Genomic DNA, 21,830 nt, shown 5'->3' with positions numbered 1-21,830 from the left:
GAGTTTGGGCGCAGGGCGAGCCTGGTTGGCCCCACTTCCAAGCTCCATGCGGAGTTCTCGGGTGGGTCAAGTCTTGCTGGCTGGTGTTCAACTGAGCCCCTGCCCCAAACTCCATGGGGAGTTCGAGGGTGGGGTGTAGTTGGGGGAGCAGCCCTGCAATGTGCCCCTCATGTGACCATAGGAAACGGTGCTCAGGGCTCTAACCCCTCCCTATGCCCTCTTCGATACACCACTGTATCCAGGTGAGTCTTGCTGTTTGGTCCTTGGGTGTGTCCTACCTCACCAGGTGGATCGTTGCCATTTAGCCTACCACCTTTACAAATGGTATGAGGGAGTTCACAGTGTGCAATTAAACATGATTAAAAATGATAAAATAGATCAGTTAAAAATATCTAAGAGATCTAAACCAACAGCCAATGGCAGAATAAAAGACATCGTTCAAAAGTCTATTTTTGATATAAGCAGCAGAGATTTTTTAAAAATTGGGGGAAAATTGCAGTCCGGAATCAAATCAACAGTCAGCAACAAAAACTGCAAAATAAAGCTACTTCGAGGAATAAAAACACTTCCAGAATAAACACTTTCACAAGTTGACGTGGCCTCGGGTTGCAACTGCTTATGATATCAGATTAGAATTTGGGAAACCGAGGTTCAAATTTCCACTCTGCCATGGAAACTTGCTGGACAGCTTGGGCAAGTCACACTCTCTCATCCTTGACCCTGGGTAATATTTGGATGGGAGGCTGTCAAGGAATACTGGAGTCTGCTTACCCCTCTCTGTTGGAATAATACCGGAACAGGGGCACATAGCCAAATATCTTGAATTATTAACTGAACCCCAACAGAGATGGATTATCACAAGGGCCAATACCTTCCCATCGGCCATTACAAGGTTCGTTACTTATCCATCCCTCTCCAGGATCGGGTTTGTCCACATTGTAAAAATCAAGTGGAGACTCTTGCTCACGTTATTCTTGACTGTCCGAGATATGTGGGCATTATGAATTTCTCTCCCAGGCTGGCCCTGGACAAATCTGAAAGAGACTCTGACTGTTCTGTTGTGGAGTTTCTGTTAAACAACACAGATGCCATGCTCTTGGAAAAAGTAGCAAAATTTCTTTTACGACAGAACTTTCTAAGTAATGTATACTGCTATATACAGTCTTCCTGTCTGCGTTTTGAATGTACTCTTGATTTGTATTTCAAAAATGTCTGGCAACGCTCTAGAACCTATTTTTAAATGCCAAATAAAGGTGGTTGTTGTTGTTGTTGTTGAATACTGGAGTTGTGACAGAGAGAAAGGCAATGGCAAACCACCTCTGAAAGTCTCTTGCCCTGAAAACGGTACGGGGTCACCAAAGGTCAGCTGTGACTTGACAGCAAAACAACAACAACAACTTGGGGGGGGGGGAACTGGTCTAATAAATCAAATAAATACATACATGTTGACATAGCTTGGCTATTGAGACGGCAGACGCCTGACCCCTATGGTGTTTCACAATCACATCTTCCAGTGTGAGGGACTCCATTGGCACTCACCTTCCCCAATGGCAGCCTTCATCAGATCTAAGGGAATTTTGTCCGTCCTGTTGTAGGGATTTTTTTTAAAAAAAGAAGGCATGTGTCGGCACGAACTAAATTAGAGTTGCACACAATGCAAAACATCAAATTAAATTAATAGTTGCTTGTGAAATGAGCCAAGAGATTATTAGCTAATAGGGATGCAATTATGAACCTGCACACATACTGAAACTTTAAAAAGGGGTGTAAGAGGCAGAAACTCTCTGCTGAGTCATTCGCGTTTTTCAGACATCTGGCTGTGTCATGTCTCGAGGCGGTTTACACTCAGGGAAAGGTGTGATTTTCACCTAAAGGCAACTGCCAGATCTAACACACACACACACACACACACACACACACACACACACACACACACACACACACACACACACAATCCAGAGGTTTTGATGTTTGTGTTTTTGCTCCAAGAAAAAAACAACACAGTTTCTTTCCCAGACTAGCAAGATATTGATACTCGTCATAAATTTACAGAGGTGTCGAGTGTCCGGCTAGGCCAAAGTTCAAATCTCCATTCTGTCATGGAAGCTCACTGGGTGAATGTTGGCGAATCAGCCTAACTTTCATGGTGTAGAGGTTAAGAGCGGTGGACTTGGATCCACCGCTCTAATCTGGAGAACCAGATTTGATTGCCCTGCCCATATGAAGTCTGCTAAGTGACCTTGGGCCAGTCACAGTTCTCTCAGAACTCTCTCAGCCCCACCTACCTCACAAGGCATCTGTTGTGGGGAGGGGAAGGAGTAACAGGCTCCCATGGTGGTGGGATTCAAACTGTGGCGTAGCGCCAATGGGGCTGGGCGGGGCATGACAGGGGCAGGGCGGGCATTCTGGGGGCGGGGCATTCCTGGGCGGGGCTGTGGCAAGGACGCAGCCGCTGTGCCGGCCCTTGGGCAGGAAACGAATGCACGCAGGCGCAGGCTGCCACGCACGCCGGTGCACCTCCTGCTAGACTGCTTCAAGTTCTGCGCACTACTGCTGAGAGGAGGGGCGTAACTAAGGCAAAAATCACGTGGCAAAATCACCAATTAGTAACCCCCTCTCGGCACACACAAATAATTAGTAACCTACTCTCGGGAACCTGTGAGAACCTGCTGGATCCCACCTCTGACCTTACAGTAAAGAAATCCAAATTATTATTCTTCATGTCCTCCATGGGGCCCCACCACCATTTAAAAGTGATTTTAAAATTGCGTATGCCTGCTGCGTGACACTGAGGCAGTCCTGTTTCCCAAACACCCGCTCACACACCACAGCAGTTCTAGCACTTGAAAAGGTGTTGGCAGGGGAACGAGAATGCCTCATGCCTCTGCACTGACCTAGTGGCAGTTTTAAATGACTTTAAAATGGCACCAGCATCCTCATAGGAGATACAGAAGAACAAGAAACCAAATCTACGTAAAAACTGAAGAAAACTGGAATCATATGACTCATGCCCCACACCCTCCAAATTCCAATAAAGTGTGTCTGTTAATCCAAAATGTATAATCTTCTATAATCTGTGAAGATACATCCGTTGTTGGAGGGCATCTTTTGAACTTGGGGGTCGTGTTCATCCAAAGCACCCATTTTCGGTGTTTTAATAATCCTTGTGGGTAGAAACATTGAGAGTTGATCGTTAAGAACATAAGAACGAGCCTGCTGGATCAGACCAGAGTCCATCTAGTCCAGCACCCTGCTACTTGCAGGGGCCCACCAGGTGCCTTTGGGAGCTCACATACAGGAGGTGAAAGCAATGGCCTTCTGCTGCTGCTGCTGCTGCTCCTGAGCACCTGGTCTGCTAGGTCATTTGCAACCTCAGATCAAGAAGGATCAAGATTGGTAGCCAGAGACCGACTTCTTCATAAATCTGTCCAAGCCCCTTTTAAAGCTATCCAGGTTAGTGGCCATCACCACCTCCTGTGGCAGCATATTCCCAACACCAATCACGCATTGCATGAAGAAATGTTTCATTTTATTAGTCCTAATTCTTCCCCCCAGCATTTTCAATGGATGCCCCCTGGTTTTAGTATTGTGAGAAAGAGAGAAAAATTTCTCTCTGTCAACAGAGAAACTCCAATCATATCCCTCAGACATCTCCTCTCCAAACTAAAGAGTCCCAAACCTTCATCTCAGCTATCGCTTAACCACTACATCACGCTGGCTCTCTAGATGCCTTCACAGCTAGTTTGGCCCTGAGGGGGAGGGAAATATACCATAATGTGAACTTTAAAAAACAACCCTTTACACCTGCCACAATACATGGCGGGTACACACCCCACGCATCACAGCACCAACCAGGAACAAAGTTTAACTTTTAGATTAGTTTAACAAAGTTTGACAAAGTTTAACTTTTAGATTAGGTTTCAAGGCAGCTACAGTTCAGTGTAGTAGGGAATACTTCATCCTTTCAAAGGATTTGTGCTTGATGGAGCTCTATGCATTTTGAAGCATTTACACAGCCCTTGGAAAATTGACTGGAAATAAATCCAGGAGTTTCCTCTTGGCATAATAACCAAGACCTGAAATGCAGTATATGCATTTTGACTCCAATTTGAAGATCGATCCATTAACGTAAAAACTGAAGAAAATTGGAAAAATTTGCAAGCCCCTTTGAGTCTCCTACAGGAGAGAAAGGGGGGATATAAATCCAAACTCTAAACGTATGTCAGCCATCATAACTAGTTCAGTGGTAGTATACATCTGAATGCCAGTGTTATAACACAACAGCAGGGGGAAGTTTGGCCTCTATGCATTGTAAAAGGTCTGGAATCCATGCCCTATGAGGAAAGACTTAGGGAGCTGGGGATGTTTAGTTTGGTGAAGAGAAGGTGAATAGGTGACATGATAGCCATGTTTAGATATTTGGGGGGGGTGGGGGGGGGGGGGGGTGGGGGGGGGGGGGGGTGGGGGGGGGGGGGGGTGGGGGGGGGGGGGGGTGGGGGGGGGGGGGGGTGGGGGGGGGGGGGGGTGGGGGGGGGGGGGGGCGGGGGGGGGGGGGGGGGGGGGGGGGGGGGGGGGGGGGGTGGGAAGGGGGTGGGGGGGACTCGGGGGGGCGGGAGGGGGGGGGGGGGGTTTGGGGTTGGGGGGTGGGGGGGGGGGGGATGGGGGTGGGGGGGGGTGGGGGGGGGGGGGGGGGGGGCGGGGGGGGGGGGGGGCCGCCGCGGGGGGGGGGGTGGCGGGGGGGGGGGGGGGGGGGGGGGGGGGTGGGGGGGGTGGGGGGTGGGGGGGGGGGGGGGGGGGGGGGGGGGGGGGGGGGGGGGGGGGGGTGGGGGGGTAGTCCATAACATCTGGAGTGCCAAAGGTTCGCCACCACAGTTAGGGCTTGGTCTCCATGCTGGAGACTAGAGTTTACCATAGAGTTTCCAACAATTCCTAGAGTGGACTGTCATGTCTGGATTTTTCCTGGAAGTGATGTCACACCATCAACAATGGTGCCCCATTATGTCCCTGGACTCCTGGCACATGACCTGGCAATTTTTTTTACTGAAGAGGTTGGCAGAAGCTGTCTGCTTTAAAACACACCCAAAAGGCAGCAGTTGAAGCAACTGGTGAGTTAACTGGGCACAGCATGTATATATCTGGTACAGGATGTATTGTTCTGCCAAGAAAGAAAACATATAGCACAACCAAGGTTATCCCGTTTTATTTACACTCTGTGGAATAGTGGATGAAGTGGTGGAACAATTAGCATGATGGATTATATCCCTACTTGGCTTTGAAATCCAGGCCTGTCACTCTCTTTTAGCTTAACTACCTTTCAAGGTTGTTGTGCACATAAAACTGTGGGGAACCACTTCCTTGTACTCCTTGGAGGGAGGGTGGGGAAAAATGCAAGGTAGAAATTGTCTGTAGGAGAACGAAAGGAACACCTGTTGCGTTCTTTTGCCGCATATTTGGATCCTGGCTAAATTCTGTGCTCAAAAACACGACTTTTCCATCTCCCCTCTCACGAACCCTGATGCTTCCCCCAGTGCTGTGGCTAGGTGAAACCCTTCCTCCCAGGAGTAGCATGAGGGGAGAGTTGAGCAGTTACCACAGCAGGTGGTACTCTGTGAAGAATCGCTGCTCCCCTTGCGAGTGGAGATCTTTTGTCCAATCAGCCGTTGCAATATAATCGATACACAGAGAATTGTCTCCAGAGGTGGGATCCAGCAGGTTCTCACAGGTTCCCGAGAGTAGGTTACTAATTATTTGTGTGTGCTGAGAGGGGGTTACTAATTGGTGATTTTGCCACGTGATTTTGGCCTTAGTTACGCCCCTCCTCTCAGCAGTAGTGCGCAGAACTTGAAGCAGTCTAGCAAGAGGTGCACCAGTGTGCATGGCAGCCTGCACCTGCGTGCATTCGTTTCCCACCCAAGGACCGGCGCAGCGGCTGCGTCCTTGCCACAGCCCCGCCCAGGAATGCCCCACCCCATCATGCCCGCCCCCGCCCCCATCATGCCCCGCCCCGCCCCATGGCGCTACGCCACAGTTTTAATCCCACCACCATGGGAACCTGTTACTAAAATTTTTGGATCCCACCACTGATCGTCTCCATGTAAAAAACAGCTCTAGTGACCTTCATAAGGACTGGAATCTTAGTTTCCGTCATCCAAATTATCTCTAGCACCAGGACAGTGTGTGACTTGATACGGCTAGTGGAAGCCGGCAGAAAGCCCTTGCTGTGAATGAGCCCGGTTTCTATTCAGGCACAGAGGGGAATTGCCTGAAATGACACTGAATCGGACACAAACCTGAATTTGCCACTTTGGGAATTTTCAGCATAAATTGGTCAGAGTCCAAGCAAGTTTTTTTTATTTTCCCCTCTTTGCATCCTGGAGAAACAGATGTTCATTATTCACTTATTCATTCATTGTTGACATTTGTTACACCCTGTGATCTATTCTCGCAATTGTTCCCTGCTTTGAAATCAGCAAAATGTCGGCTGTTGTGTGATGAAGAGTAAACTGGCACAAGGTTGAAGCTTCAAAATAACAAATTAATTGCACTGTAAACTTCCAGTATGAGAGGCAGTGTGGTGTAGCAGCTAGAGTGCTGGACGAGGATCTGTGAGAAGCAGGTCTGAATCTCCGCTTTGCCATGGAAGCTCACACATTCTCAACTTAGCCTACCTCACAGGACTGTTGTGTAGGGCAGACTTTAATAAACTGAGAGTCATTTTATGAGCAGGAATTCTGGAAGGGGACGGAGCAAGCGAAGGGCAGGCTGTCCTAATACAACAGCTCTTACACACTCAAGCTATCACTATTAATATTAAGTGATATGACTATGTTAAGTAATATGACTATGGCTCAGCCCCTCATAGTTTCCTCCACCATTTGAAAAAGGAAGTTGTGAGGCAGGAAGTGACATCACTTTGGATGCTTAGCAGAGCTTGTCTTCCAGGACACATCAGGGGAGCGAAGTCAACTGTAACTACAACGTCATATTGCTTGGATACACCTTCTCACACTGGTCAGGCGGCCTGCAGCAGACTCCAACCACAATCCTGTTTACCCTTCCTTCCCTTATCCTCACCCAGATATTTTTCATTGGGCTGTCACGCGTCTTCTCCAATAATTTCTGGCATGCAAACATTCACTTTGCATACAGCGCAACAAATGCCTGTCTCCAGGTCACCCAGCAAGCTTTTAGGGCAGTGGGATTGGGGATTCGAATTTGGATCTCCCAGAGCTAGTGACTAGTCTGACACTAACCACTGTGCCACACCAGTTTCAAAGCTGCATTCTGCAAATTGGGCAACATTCATTCCCTCTTACCCTAACCTGCCCAGCAGGGCTGTTGTGGAAAATGGGGTGATAGCATGCCACCCGGAACTCCCTTGCAGGAAAGGTGAGATAAGACATATACAGGCAGATAACGCCACTTGGTGTTAAACCTACATCCTAGAATATGGCTAGTGTTTTTATGTCTTTATCTGGCTTTTTTGTCTTGGCAGTAATTGTTTTTTGCACTGCTTTAGTATTGGATATTTTAACTGATTTTGAATCTGCTAGTCTCATTGGCCTTTGTATGGTTTATTCCCTTTCCTTTGTAAGCAGCTGGTTGTTCTGATAGTGCCTTATTTACTTCTGTTTACGTAGCTGTCGCTTTACATGCGTGCGTGTTTTTAAGACATCTAGGAAAGTCGCCCTGAACATTTTATGCAACGAGGCAGGAAATAAGCACTTAACTATATTTATCGGTTCAAAACACTGTCTGAAGTATTTGCAGAAGCATTTTAAGAATAATATCCAAAACATAACACATAATCCACAATACAGAGTGTTTGGCTCAAATAAAACTAACTCAGAGAAAACAAGGGAATTAAATGGCAAAAGGTCTGATAAAATCATAGTTAATTAAAAGCTTGGGGAATTTTTTAAAAAAGTCTTTACCTGGCATATAAAAGATTGTAAATATGATCTCAGGAGAATGTCTGAGGGGGTGGACATACCACATTTACCAAAGAGAAAGATGTAACTTTTCATCTTTTTAAAATAAACTTATTTTAAATTTACAAGAAGAGAAAGATGCTCCTGAATGTATTGTCGAAGGCTTTCACAGCCGGAATCACTGGGGTGCTGTGTGGTTTCCGGGCTGTATGGCCGTGTTCTAGCAGCATTCTCTCCCGAGGTTTCGCCTGCATCTGTGGCTGGAATCCTCTGAAGATGCCAGCCACAGATGCAGACGAAACGTCAGGAGAGAATGCTGCTAGAACACGGCCATACAGCCCGGAAACCACACAGCACCCCAGTGCTCCTGAATGTCGTATGATTGCTGTTTACAAAAGGATTATATTCTAATGTATTACTGTTAGCATTGTAATTTGTATACAGATTTAATACAGACCCCTTCTTTTTCTCAGCAGCACACACGGAAAAAATTCTTTTGGGGCAAATCGGGTAAAATAGCACATCTTTTAATCTACATCCAAAGTTGGGTTACCAAATTCCAGGGAGGGTCTAGAGAGATCTGGTATTACAACTGACCCCAGGGCTACAGAGAAAATAGCTGCTTGGAAGAATTACATTATACTCCCAGTCCCCTCTCTTATAAGAGAAAGTACAGTGTAGTGGTTAAGTGAGGTATAGTGGTTAAGAGCAGATGGATTCTAATCTGGAGAACCGGGTTTGATTCTCCAGTCCTCCACCTGAGTGGCAGAGGCTTATCTGGTGAACCAGATGTGTTTCTGCACGCCTACATTCCTGTTGGGTGACCTTGGGCCAGTCACAGTTCTCTGGAACTCTCTCAGCCCCACCTACCTCACAAAGTGTCTGTTGTGGGGAAAGGAGCTATTAAGCCACCTTGAGGCTCCTTACAGGAGAGACAGGTGGGATATAAATCCAAACTCTTCTTCTTATTCTCCATTATACCCCACTGAAATCTCACTCCTCCCTAAACCCTCCTCTCCTTAGCCTGCACTCCAAAATCTCCACTTGTTTCCCAACCCAGAGCTGGGAACTTTAGCTGAGACACTCATTCCGCGCAGCATATTTATAATGAGTGCAATGAATTCATTTCTCCTTTATCAAAAGGGAAGGCAAGTTCATTTTGATGGCTGCAACTCGTTATAAATATGCTGTGTGGAATGAGGCTTCGTCTCAACCAACCTTGCAGACCGTTTCAGAGGATGGCTTTGTTCGTCTGCAGTAGAACAGCTTGATTTAAGAAGAAGAGTTTGGATTTATATCCTACCTTTATCTCCTGTCAGGAGACTCAAGGTGGCTTACAAGCTCCTTTCCCTTCCTCTCCCCACAACAGACAACTTGTGAGGCAGGTGGGGCTGAGAGAGTTCCGAAGAACTGGGACTAGCCAAAAGGTCACCCAGCAGGAATGTAAGAGTGTGGAAACACATCTGGTTCACCAGATAAGCCCCTGCCACTCAGGTGGAGGAGTGGGGAATGAAACCTGGTTCTCCAGATTGGGATCCCCCTGCTCTTAACCACTACACTATGCTGGCTCCCAGTAGCATGTTACAGACCAACTGACAAAAGAGAGATTTGAAAGTTTATCCGTCCCTCCCAATAAAAATCTTGGTGGTCACTAAGGTATTCCTGGACTCAAATCTAGCTGTTCTACCTTACAGGATGGTTGTGAAGATTAAAATGGAAGAAGAACATAGGCTGCTTCAGGTCCACTTGAAGGGCAGAAAGGCATAGTATAAATCAGTGGTTCTCAACACAAAAGCCACCCAGTGAAAATGGAGGCAGAGAAGGGGGGGAGGGGAGGAAGAGATGGGGGACTACCATGTGGATGCTGTGTTGAGAAACACAGAACACCATCACTGTATGGACGTCGCTCTCTTCGCATTTGGCAACTTTAAAGTGTTCTTTACATTGTTTTGAGCAGGTTACTGCTAGTTGAATTGAGAATCACAAGAGACAAAAAAGCAGGATGGAAATATTTTCAGTAATTTTTTTAAAAAAGCTATAAAAATGCAAATAGCAGGGCCTCATGGGCATGAAATGCAAGAGGATACTTTCTTGAGTTTACCATTTTTAAGAGAGCCCTAGTTCAGGAAAAGTTCTGCCATCGTAAGATAGATGGAAAATTTGTAAGAACGTAAGAAGAGACATGCCTGGATTAGACCAGTGGTCCATCTAGTCCAGCATCTTGTGTCACACAGTGGCCAACCAGTTCTGGAGGTCCACCAACAGAGCATAAAGACTTTTCTCTGATGTTGCCTCCTGGAACTGGGATTCAGAGGTTGACTTTAGTCATTGTGGCTAGTAGCTACAAATATGGCTGCCCTGACACCATTCGTGAGGTTCAAACACAAGGTAAGATTTATCATCTGTTGTTCGTCCTTGGCAAGCGGTATACTGCTTCTGAACTTGGAGGTTCCATTTAACCCTTACAGCTATGGACAGGTTTGCCCTCTCTGGATTTCCTTGCCTCTTTTTCAGTCATCTAAGCATTACCAGGTAGAAATGAAAATCTTCATCAGTGGTTCTCTGTCCTGGAAAAGAGCTACACCAGTTGAATTTCTCACACAGTTAAAAGAACACAGAAGTCTTACAGGATGGGGCCGGGGGGCTAGATGGAAGTTAGATTGGGAGATGGGGGTTACCATTTTCTTCCAGCAGCAGTGTTCAGGTTATCTTCAAAAGCTGGACTAGATGCCAAAAAAAATTCAACAGGTGTAGTTTTTTAATCTCCGATACAGAAATTCAACAGGTGTAATTTTAAAATCGTGGACGCAAAAAAAAATTCAACAGGTATAGCTTTTTAATCTCCTACCACAGTGATGGCGAACCTTTTCGAGACCGAGTGCCCAAACTGCAACCCTAAACCCACTTATTTATCTTTAGAAAAAACGGTTGGCTCCGAGGCGTGGGTTACTCAGGAGTAAGCTTGGTGGTAGTCAGTGGCTTTGCTTTGAAGCAACAATTCTTCCAACGGGTGAATCACGACCCTAGGAGGGTTTACTCAGAAGCAAGGCTTATTGCCAGCAACTGAGCTTACTCCTGGGTAAAGGATCACACCTTAGTTCTTTGCATGAAAATCCGTGGGGTTTAACAGCACTTGACAGGGTTACCTACACTGCTTCCCCAAAACTAGGTCTTAGGTTTAATGCTAATAATCGAGCCCAGCAGCCCAGGCCAGCCTAGATGTGTGTGTGTGGGGGGGACGGGGACTCTGTTTGCGCGTGCCCACAGAGAGGGCTCTGAGTGCCACCTCTGGCACCCGTGCCATAGGTTCGCCACCACTGTCCTACCGTGTCCCTAAATCACGTGCCTGGCACCTAAAAGTTAAATGCACAGGCGCCAGATTCCCCTTTGCTAGACTCCATCACAGTCTCTTCCAAGAGCAATCGAGCCCCAGGAAATCGATGTCGTCAGCCTTGCACTAAAAGCAACACAACCTGGCCGGGCTGATCTCTCGAACTCGCCTCGTGCATATTCTTAAACGCCGAGCTCACCGGCGAGCATTGCGCCTTGGCTGCAGCCCAGCGGGCCGGATGACAGCGCCGTCGCTGCGCCTTCGAGCCGGGGCAGATCGCCGGCCTTCTGGCTCTCCGGGGAGGGCGAGGCGAGCACGTGGGAATGCCGTCAGGCCTTGGCACCCCGGGAAGCAGCCAAACCCACAAACAGCAACGAGAAAACCTGGCAACTTTGGAAGCTGCAGGCTGAGCAACCGCTGCAGAGGGGAACGACTTGCAAAGCAGGCGAGGCGCCGGAATGCAAAATGTGCATCCATGCAGCGCTGGGAAACTAAAACTCTTGCAAAACTTCCTGGTCGGGACGGGGGCAGGAACACCGGCCGGGTTAGGATTATACTTCGCATTAACGCTGGGAAGAGTCCAGGATTCCGCACCGACCCAGTTTGCGACGCGCAGGGACACCGCGAGGACAACCGTCCCGCCGTGGCCAGTGCTCCTGTTTGCTCAGTAAGTCTGTTTGCTCAGAAGTAAACCTGACGTTATTCGATGGCGTGCAGGCCTCGTTTGATTTGGATATCAAAAGCTCAGTCCGGCTGCGGCGTATCACTCCGAGCCCCCATGGGGCTTACTTCCGAGTAAACGTGCATCTCATGCAAGCGGGCTGTCGGGCGCGCGGAGGATTGCATAGCAATTGCGATTCCAAGCAGGTGCTTTGGGAAGCTTTACTTCTCCGGTCACGGCAGCCAGACATTTACTCCCGAGTAAACATCCACAGGCCGGTGCCTGCTCTATCACCGCAAGCGCTTCTGAACGGCACAAGCCCAGTTAAAATCGTGAAAGAACCCTAAGTCACGCGCTTGCTCACGCTTAGGATCGCCCGCTTCAAAGCACCGCAGTCCTTTAAAATAAGCCCGTAACAAAGCCTCACTTGGAAATAAGCAACTGGGGCTTATTTCTGAGTCGGTTTCCACACTTGGAAGCTGACGCGGCACGATCCTAAACGCAGAAACCCCTTTGAATGGCTCCTCTCCTCCGACACACGCGCACTGGAGGCGCAATTTTGGGCTAACCCTCCGAGACCCAACAGTCACGCAACATCCACTGGCCCTTCGCAGCGCCGCCAAGCCTTTAAGAAAACAACACCCCCCCCCCCAAGTAGTGGGGGGAGGGCGGGAGAAGCGATCCCACACGCCGAGTGAACTTCACTCCCTCCGACCACCCAGATCCTCCAGCGGGCTTGCAGATCCCCGCCTTTCCTTGCCCCCCCACCCCTCACCATTGGTAAACAAACCCCAACTCGTTTCCCAAATCTCCAGAAACGAAGCGTGGTGCTGTTTTCCCCATTTAAAAAAAATGCAACTCATCGCCGCGAGAGAAAAAAAGAGAGTCTTTTCTCTTGTTTGCAAAATGCACGCCTTGCTTGCTCCCCCCCCCCCCCCCCGCCCTCCACCTGTTTGCAAGCGCCGGCGCCGAAGCCAGCGCCCCGGGGCTTGCCTTGCAAACACCAAACCAGCCCTCCCCGTTGCAAGCGGCTGCCTCGTGGCCCCTCCTCGCCTCCCAGTCCTGGCAGCCGCCGCCGCCGCCGCGTTGGGCTCAGGATAGGGGAGGAGGAGGGGGAAGAGGATTTGCAAATGCAAAAAGCAGCAGCTGAGGACGCAGCAGCAGCCGCGCCAGCTGCCCAGAACAGAAGCCCTGGCAGGCTGGCAAGAGGGGGGCCAGGGTGGGCCGGGCTTGTCGGGTTGCCAGCAGCCGCCGCCAGCAGTGCACCGGCCGCAGAGGCGTCAGTCGAGCCCGGCGGAGAGGCCGGTGCGCGGGGGGAGGGGGGGGTGCGGGCGTGCGCGCGCCGCGGAAGGGAAAGGGAAGCCACCCGCACAGCCCGCATCGCACGCCTGCAAGCGGCAAGCCAGCCGGGGAAAGAAAGTCTCGCGAGAGCTCCCGGGCTAACAACCTGCTTCGCAACACACACACACACAGCAGCGCCGCCGCCGCCGCCGCTCGGTTGCCAGCAACAAGACCCAGCCCGGGGGGAGGCACAGCTGGGGCGGGAGGGGAGCGCAGCTGGGGCGCAGGAGCGCCCGCCCCCCGCAGGACACCCCCAGCCCCGCTGGTAAGTTGCACGCTTGGCCCAGCCTAGCCCTGCGCCTTGCCCCCTTGGGGTGGGGGGGAAGAACGGGGATCTGCGCCCCCCCTCCTTTGCTAAACTTCTCCCCGCTTGGGGAGTTTGGGTTCACTTTTGCACGGGCGCGCAAAGGGAGGTGCCGAGCGGATTGGCTGCCAAAGTTGTAAAAGCGAGGCGGGGGGGGGGCATAAAGTATAGAGGGGGGAGAACCTCTTGGAAGAATCCCGACCCGGGATGTGGCTCTCGTCCCTCCCCCCGGCAAGATCCCCCCCCCAAAAAAACCCTCCCAACTTTCTTCTCTCCTTGCGCGCCCCGCACCTCTCCAAAGGTCAACCCGCGTCCTCCATTGCTAGCAACTAGTAATAAGATTATTTCAGCAACTTTTCCCAGGGGAGGGGGGGAGAGAAAGAGAGTGAGTGAGAGAGAAAAAAAGAATCGTCGGCTTTAAGTTTGGAGGTTTAATAGATGCCTATAAATGGGCGGGGGGGGGGGGTCTCTCTCCTCCGTGGCTGGAACTTTAAAAGGCTGCAAGCTGAGGTTGGCTGGTAGCTCGATTTGAAGGAACATATGGCATTAAAAGGGGCACAGCTGGAGGTAGCATTTCCAGCGCGGTGAAGTCAGAGCAGCTGATTCTCCAGCTTGCGGTGTAATTAGCAAACCGAGCACTCGCTCCCCTCCCTCCCATGCGCTCCCCTCGCTCACTCGCTCTCTCTTTTCTCTTTCACAGCCAAGCAGTCTTCCCTTACTGGCCAGAGGAAAAAAAAGGAAAAGAAACCCGGCATCGTCCGCCTCCGGTCCCCTTGGGGGTGAGCACCCTCTCCGCAAGCTGGCGCCGGCGCTCCCGGGAAACTTAAGCCAAAGCCGGGGCGGGGGTTTCCTTTCCTTCCGCATGAGCCTTTCGGTTTCTTCTTGGCAGCTGGGGAAAGTAAGCGGTCGGCCGGGGTGCCCCAGTTTGGGAGTTTTAAGGTGCCGGTGATTTGGGGGGTGGGGGCGTGTTTGTCTCTGCATCTGCTTTTGGGAACTTTTTGGGTCGGGGGTTTGCTTGGGGTGGTAGCGGACGGCGGAGAATTATTTAGGGGTGGGAGGCGCATAGGGTCTTGGTTTACGTGCGAAAGGAAGGGGGTTGTGCGGGAATATGCTGGTTTTAGGAGACCGTCCCCCCCCCCATGCCCCGAAGTTAAGATTTCCAGGAGCTGCAAACCTATGCAGTCTGCCTTTTCTCTTTTTTTCCCTCGGAGCATCAAAAGACGAAGGTTACAGGGGGCCATACTCTCTCGGGGAAGCTTTGCTTTACTTAGAGGCAAGTTTTTCCTGTTCTCGAAGCAGGTGTTGTGGCGGGGGGGGGGGGGAAGCCTTTTTAAAAGAAATTACGGGATAAAAAAAAACACCCCTACCCTGTTTATATAGACAATTAACAGTTGAACTGTTATCTCCAAAGCTCCGGTTACCCCTACAGCCAATCTGTTTGCTAACAGCTGCTTGGGAGCCCTGCGGTGTCCAAGTCGCATTCAAGTTTTTCCTGTTTTTGAACAGGTTATGAAGGAAGAATGGAGTTCCCAGACCATAGCCGGCAGTTACTGCAGTGCCTGAGTCAGCAACGTCACCAGGGTTTCCTGTGTGACTGTACCGTTTTAGTCGGAGACGCTCAGTTCCGAGCCCACAGAGCCGTCCTCGCCTCCTGCAGCATGTACTTCCATCTTTTCTACAGGGACCAGCTAGACAAAAGGGACATTGTGCAGCTCAACAGTGACATTGTCACCGCCCCGGCCTTCGGCTTGCTGCTCGAATTCATGTACGAAGGCAAGCTCCAGTTCAGCAGCCTCCCGGTGGAAGACGTCCTGGCCGCCGCCAGCTACCTTCACATGTACGACATTGTGAAAGTCTGCAAGGGCAAGCTGAAAGATAAGGAGTTGTGCGGGGAAGAGAAGGCGAACGGCAGGGGGGCCCCTTTGGAGAAGGACGAGCGGGGCTCGGCCAACGGCGTCCCCCCGGGGTACGAGCCCGACCTGGGGAGTAAACAGAAATTGGCCGCTGCCGAATATGAACCACCAATCGTCGGTAAGCATAATGACAGTAGTCATACGTGCCTCACGCCTCTGATCCGTTCGAACACCAACGCCCGTTCGGTCTTAACGCAACGACGCAAAACAGACGTGGCAGCTGAAACGACGAAAGTGGGTACTTTGGGAGGACTTTTGTCCCAAAGGTCTCTTAACCGCTCCTTTGCTCCGGGTGATGCCGAGTGTGCTTTAGATTTGTCTTTCAAGCCTCTGGCGGGGAGGGATTCCTTACACCCCCCCTACGTCTTTGGACAGCTGGCTCTCGATAGCCAGCAGCAGGGTAGCGTAACTTTTGTGAAAGACGAACAAGAGTCACTGTCGGATGGAGAGGTTGGGGAAGCGGGCAGCCCGGAGAGCCAGCATTTTGGGAACGCTGCCAAAAGCCTTATGACAGGCCTGGGAGCCGTGTTTGCGGGGAACGGGAATGCTCACGTCCCGGAGGAGGACCTCGACCACGAACGGGAGGCCAGCGAGGACGACATGGATTCCTCTGACCTCTTATCGGCCGGGGTCCTGGTCCCTCCCAGCCACATCTGCGTGTGCCCCCTCTGTAGCAAAGTGTTCCCCAACCCCCACGTCTTGCAGCTCCACCTCAGCTCCCACTTCCGCGACAAGGACGGCTCGCGGACCCGGCTGTCCCCCGACGGTTCCGTCCCCACGTGCAGCCTCTGCGGCAAGACGTTCTCCTGCATGTACACCTTGAAAAGGCACGAGCGGACTCACTCGGGCGAGAAGCCGTACACCTGCGGCCAGTGTGGGAAGAGCTTCCAGTATTCCCACAACCTCAGCCGACACGCGGTGGTGCACACGCGGGAGAAGCCGCACGGCTGCAAATGGTGTGAGAGACGGTTCACCCAGTCGGGCGACTTGTACAGACATATCCGTAAATTTCACTGTGGCCTTGTAAAGTCGCTGGTGGTTTGAGGTAAACGGTGTTAGGGAGGGGGAAAAAAAAGCAACGGCACCAAGATGGTATCAGCTCTTTTGTCGAGGATAATTCTCTTCAGGCGTACGATGTTTGGGAGAGGAGATGTAGGTCTACATTTCACAAGGGGAGGGAGGCGTTCCCAGTGCCTCTCCCTTCCACCATAGGCCTCACTGACCCATGTTGTTTTGTTTATCTTTGCATGATAGGAAAAGTGTATCTTAATTCACGAGCAACTTTAACTGAAAGTTCTGGGCGGCCTGACTCAATCCCATTGACTGGCCCAACTGGTGTGTAGGTTGGGCCAGTCCCTTGATAAGAAGAGTGTTTTGTGCCCTCCTGGTTTGGCCGTGCTTCCTTGCCAATCTGGAAATGGGTGAAGAAGTCCCCTGAGCGAGGAGGTGTGGATCTTGTCCAGAAGGTACATCCCAGGTGTATCAGGATCCACACAGCTCCCCGTCCCAGCATTGTTTATGTTTCCCTCACAGGTTCCTCAGCTAGGCAGTCACTCCTAGACTACCGATTCTTCATATCCTGTGGATATCACGTGTTAATTTTGACACCCTTTATTTTAAGTTCCTTGCAGACAAGTTGCATTTCAGACGCAGGGAGGAGGATCTCTAGGACAAATTTTATATTATTTATTGCATGTGTATTTGAACACACGTCTGAGTTCCATACGCCTTGTGGGGGGGTCAGCCTTCGCAATAAGCAGGAAAAGCCGTGAAATCCGCACGGCCTGGCTTGAAAACTCCCTCAGTTTTTCCTCATTTGTGGGTGACATTTCTTTGGCCTTCTGAAATTGTCTGGACTCAAGTTCTCCCGCTGATCAGTTTTCTTATCTGTGCACTTCCTTTTTTTTTCTTTCCCACCTAACCTGGTGGCTTTTGCAAAAAGCACTGAAACGTTTTCCAACTGCTTGTCTGTGGGGAGTGGGCAAGTTCACTGCAGTCCACAGTACCCTAAACAAGCATAAACTTGATCCTAAGTCTGTCAGACCCCGCACGGGCAAGGCCCCAATCCACCCCACAGTCCTACTACAAAAAGGAGATATACGATTGTGTGAGCGACATCTATTTCTTATGAGCCTTGATTCATACTGAGGGTTCTGTGTAATCTATCGGGAACAGGTGCTTAATGATGCCTAAACACTAAATTGGGATCTGGAAAGAGGAAATCCTGTCAGTTTATTATTTCTTTGTCCTCTTCTGCCAGTTAATTCCCACTGGGAATAAGGTCAGCTCTTAAGGAGTTGGAAGTTCTTTCCGCTAAATATGATTGAAAGTCTCAACCTATGGAAAGTTCCTCTCCTCTTCGGTCCCGCCTTTCCCCCCATATGCGTAACAAGCATGGTGGGAAGAGAGGAAGGAGTTTCGCCCCCAGGTTGGCCGCTTGGCATAGCTGCACGTGTTCTGCCTCGCCAGGGATACTATTCAAAGCTGCGTGCATTTCCATTTGTGAATTTTGGCCATCTCAGGATTTATCCTACGGTCGGTGGCTTTTGCAAAATGGAGTTTTCTTCCCACTGCAGCCCACGGCCCCCTGAAATTTCATTTGGTGGGGATGTCATCAAATCCTGCAGAACAGCATTGGGGACAAACGGGGGCGCCTGTGGCCGGAGGGGTAATTCCTGGAAAGTGCTACCCCTTCTTTGGACGATCTGGCTGCCTTTAAGTCTTGAGATCAGAGTGGCTGGATCCACAGATGCAGGAATAATTCCCTCTTCTCCTTCCCATACTGCTTTGGAACAACAACTTTGCTACTCGTAGGTGTGGGTGGCTTGTTGATCCTACAGACAAGTGCCTCTTCTGGGTTGCCAACCTCTAACTACGTAGCCATTATGTTTTGTTCTGGCCCGTTGGCTGCCCAAATCGAGGTCCCCCTTTTGCCAGCGAAAGTTCAGCAGCGAGCCGCAGCAGTGGACGTGTTCTCTCCCACACTTCAATGTTACAACAGCCCCGAAAGCTGTTGTGTGTCAGTGCTTTTATTTGTACGGATTCTTACACTAAACCACCTGTCTTCTGTTTCACACCTCTCGGCTTGGGTTTGATCTCTGCAAAGCAAGCTACAAGATGGCAGCTGGCTCAGAAATCAGGGCATTAACGGAGAGTACGACTTACACGTGCTTTTCTCTTTTTCCTTGGACTATCACTCAAGAGTCCAGCTTTTCCTGGTGCTTCGGGAAAACACAGCTGGCTGGAACTGTGGGTGGAAGTATGCCTGGAGTTAGATGGAAAACTGGGTGAATGAGGCCTTGGTGAACCAGGGGAGGTATTATTGGGCATCAAAAGCTGCTGCACAACATTTCCTTTAAAATTGTTTGCAAACTTCAGGTAGTTAAAGGCCAGCATCAGCATTTCAAACGGTTAAAAGAGTGTCGTGTTCCAAAGACTAGTTTCTGGTACATGTCGCTTCATCCCCAAACACTGGAAATGTTGAATTAGGGGGTTTAAAGGTGAAATCCAGCAAACTTGTTCTGGTATGTAGATTTTTCTTTTTCTTTTTTCTCTTCTTCACTGTTTGTTGATATTTAATTGTACATCTCCATAGGTCAAATTTAGCAAAGTTCTACCAATTAGGGAAAAGGCTTACAGTCTTGCTGTTACACTTTTGTTGAAAGTGATCAAGCTTGGCGACACGTGTGCTTTTTTCTCCAGACTAGCAAAACTTTGAAAAGGTTTGGGTTGTGTGTATTTGTGGTTTTTTAAAACGATCATTTGGGTTCTGAGAGAAATCAAAATGCTGTATAGTTCCAGGGGTGGGGAGGCGGAAATTAGGGTGTTAATTGACATATTTCTGATCTCCATTCTAGAGTGTTTCATATCAGGTTATATGTCTTCTGGTGAAATGATCAAATTATATTTTTGTGTATGTGAAACTTCTAGAAGAAAATTGTGCTTGAATGTAATTTTATGAGTCTGCTAATGAGCGAGGCTAGGGGATTGATAAATTTACTGACCTCTCTTTGATATTTTGTTTAACCGATACGAGAGGTCGGGAAGGACTCGCCCTAGAAGACTGCAGAGGAAAAATATTGTCTGACATTTTGCTTCCACTACTTTTTAGAAAGGAGACAAACGACACCATTAGTTCAGCTAAAGCTTTGCTTTGTTTATTACAACAGTGTATACTGCAGAAGAGGCAAGCCACTGTTTAAATAGACTAGCCTCTTCCGTCATTTGTACAGAAAGTGGAAAAGAAAGCTATGGCTGCGTGATTACCTTTTTCCTGTGCACAAGTATACCTTCCTTGAACCCAGGCCAATATGTTTAGGAAGCACTGCTATGAAGGAGCAATACTTCTGTTTTTTTTTTAATGTAGCAACACTGTTTTGGGGAGGCTGACGTGTGGGTGGAAGGGAACTCCGGCTTTCGGTACCATTGAGAACTGACCTGTTTCAAGCTCTTCTTTCGTTCCTCTCTTAAATGACAAATGCACATATAATGTGAAATTTTGCTTCTATTTATAATACGTTTGCAATCAGATTCATTTTGTTGCTGTACGGATGCTCTTGCTGACCCACGGAAGGCGTGCGCAAGCGCTAGACTGCCTGCAAGACGTGACTTTGGTACTGTGGTCTTATTTTGCGTTTTATTTTCTTTCCCTCGGATTGGAAACCGCACTGAACAAAGCCTTCAAAAATTAAGTTATTTCTCTTTTTCTTTTTCAGTTTAAAAAATTTAAGTTATATAATTTTTTTTCCTCCTGATGATACTTGATATAGTATTTATTAGATTTTTTTTTTAAAAGCGAAACGATTACTTTTTGGAGTGGTTTCAGAATAACAAGCTTGAAATCTGTGTAATTTTAATTGTTTCTTCTATATGTTGAGCGTGTGACACAGTAATGGTGACTCAGAAGGGGGGGCCCCTCTTAGTCCTGATGCGGGGGGGGGGATTCCCACAAATGGCCTTGCGTGCCTGCAACAGTTTTCCCTGTCCATTCTGATAGGAAAGCAGGCTCTGCAGATCTGTGCCTCTGAGCATAAGTGAGGGCATATGGATGCACACTCCTCCAAATGGAGGAAAGGTGCAGAAATAACTCTACCCTGCCTTTTCTCTGCCTCTTCCCAAACATCCTCTTGGGCCGTGGTGGCGAACCTTTGGCACTCCAGATGTTATGGGCTACAATTCCCATCAGCCCCTGCCAGCATGGCCAATTGGCCATGCTGGCAGGGGCTGATGGGAATTGTAGCCCATAACATCTGGAGTGCCAAAGGTTTGCCACACTGCTCTTGGGTGTTTTTGACGGGTCATATGGGTCGGAGGGCTTCAGTAAGGAAGGAACTCAGATAACTTCTTCCCCCCCCCCCCTTCCTCTGCAAGTTTTTTGTGCTTTCTGTCCTCTTGCATAAATGAGGGGTTATATCCCATTTCCCTTTTCTAACGTAGTTGACTCCCTGTTCTGCATGCCGCGTTGGTCCTGAGGACCAGGGACCCCCTGAGAACAACTTTAAAGGGGGCACTGAATGGGAGGAGGAGAGTAGGGGTGGGCAGAAATGGCCCACTGTCAAGAGCCCCTCACCATTTTTGCAGGAGCTTGGATCCAGCCCTCAGTGTATCTGAACAGGCCTGCTAGATTCTTTGGACTTGGCAGCTTTTTCCTTTCCCTCTTTTTGTTTAAAAAATAGTACTTCCATTAGAATTTGGAAAAGTTTAAAAGTGCCATAAGATGCCGTCAGAGGCAATTTTTGTTTTGAGAAATACAGAGTTGAAACAATTGTGCATTACATTTCTTCTAGCAATTATCCCTTTGGCATGCTCTGGGCAGCCGTGGAAAATGGCAGATGTCTAGTTTAAACTGTTTGTTCTCTTAGACCTTTCTGCGCTGATTTTTGTTTAAATTGCACTTTTATTTTTAACATAACTCTTATTTGGTCTTTGGGATATTTTTTTAAAATGTTACAATCATTTTGAACATGTTTATCAAACACAGGTTCCTTATTTTACAGAGAAAACTACTAAAAATTGCACATTTGGGCTTGCCGGCGATTCTTATAGCTGGCGGAGTGAACACGTTGCGATTCCTTTTGGCTCCCTTATGGTTTTGATTTGATTGGAGCCAGGATTTTACCTTAATACTGTTATACTTAAAACACTGGAATTGTCTTCTACTCCAAACCGATACTGTGAAGTTAAATGTTTTGCAAAAAGAAAAGAAAAAGAGTGAAATCATCAGTTATTTTTAATTGCTTTTAATCTTGGTGCAGTTCAGATTTAAATATGTATATTTAAAAGACACTAATTTTTTTGTGGGAGAGTTTTTATAGTATACAGTATGTAGAAAAGCTATTGGAATGACTAT

General features: G+C 49.0%; 2 protein-coding genes across 4 annotated transcripts in view; both read left to right on the top strand.

Moving 5' to 3' along the window:
• Positions 1-21,830, top strand: part of LOC125426857 (SERTA domain-containing protein 2-like) — a 751,974-nt gene that overhangs the window by 346,732 nt on the left and 383,412 nt on the right. The gene's annotated exons all lie outside the window — the stretch shown is intronic.
• On the top strand, positions 13,259-20,268 carry ZBTB42 (zinc finger and BTB domain containing 42). Of its 3 annotated transcripts, none has more exons than XM_048485664.1 (3): positions 13,259-13,529; positions 14,269-14,347; positions 15,075-20,268. In XM_048485664.1, exon 3 carries the CDS (start codon positions 15,089-15,091, stop codon positions 16,523-16,525), a length of 1,437 nt encoding a protein of 478 aa, XP_048341621.1. In that variant the 5' UTR covers positions 13,259-13,529; positions 14,269-14,347; positions 15,075-15,088; the 3' UTR covers positions 16,526-20,268. The 3 variants fall into 3 exon arrangements, with proteins under 3 accessions (XP_048341621.1, XP_048341619.1, XP_048341620.1); XM_048485662.1 differs by having other exon boundaries at positions 13,460-13,529; positions 14,269-14,466; XM_048485663.1 differs by lacking the exons at positions 13,259-13,529; positions 14,269-14,347 and adding an exon at positions 14,449-14,507.

The sequence above is a fragment of the Sphaerodactylus townsendi genome, linkage group LG02, assembly GCF_021028975.2.
Source record: "Sphaerodactylus townsendi isolate TG3544 linkage group LG02, MPM_Stown_v2.3, whole genome shotgun sequence".
NCBI classification, from domain to species: domain Eukaryota; kingdom Metazoa; phylum Chordata; class Lepidosauria; order Squamata; family Sphaerodactylidae; genus Sphaerodactylus; species Sphaerodactylus townsendi.
The sequence above is the reverse complement of the archived record's forward strand: the minus strand, read 5'-3'. Positions and strand labels throughout refer to the sequence as shown.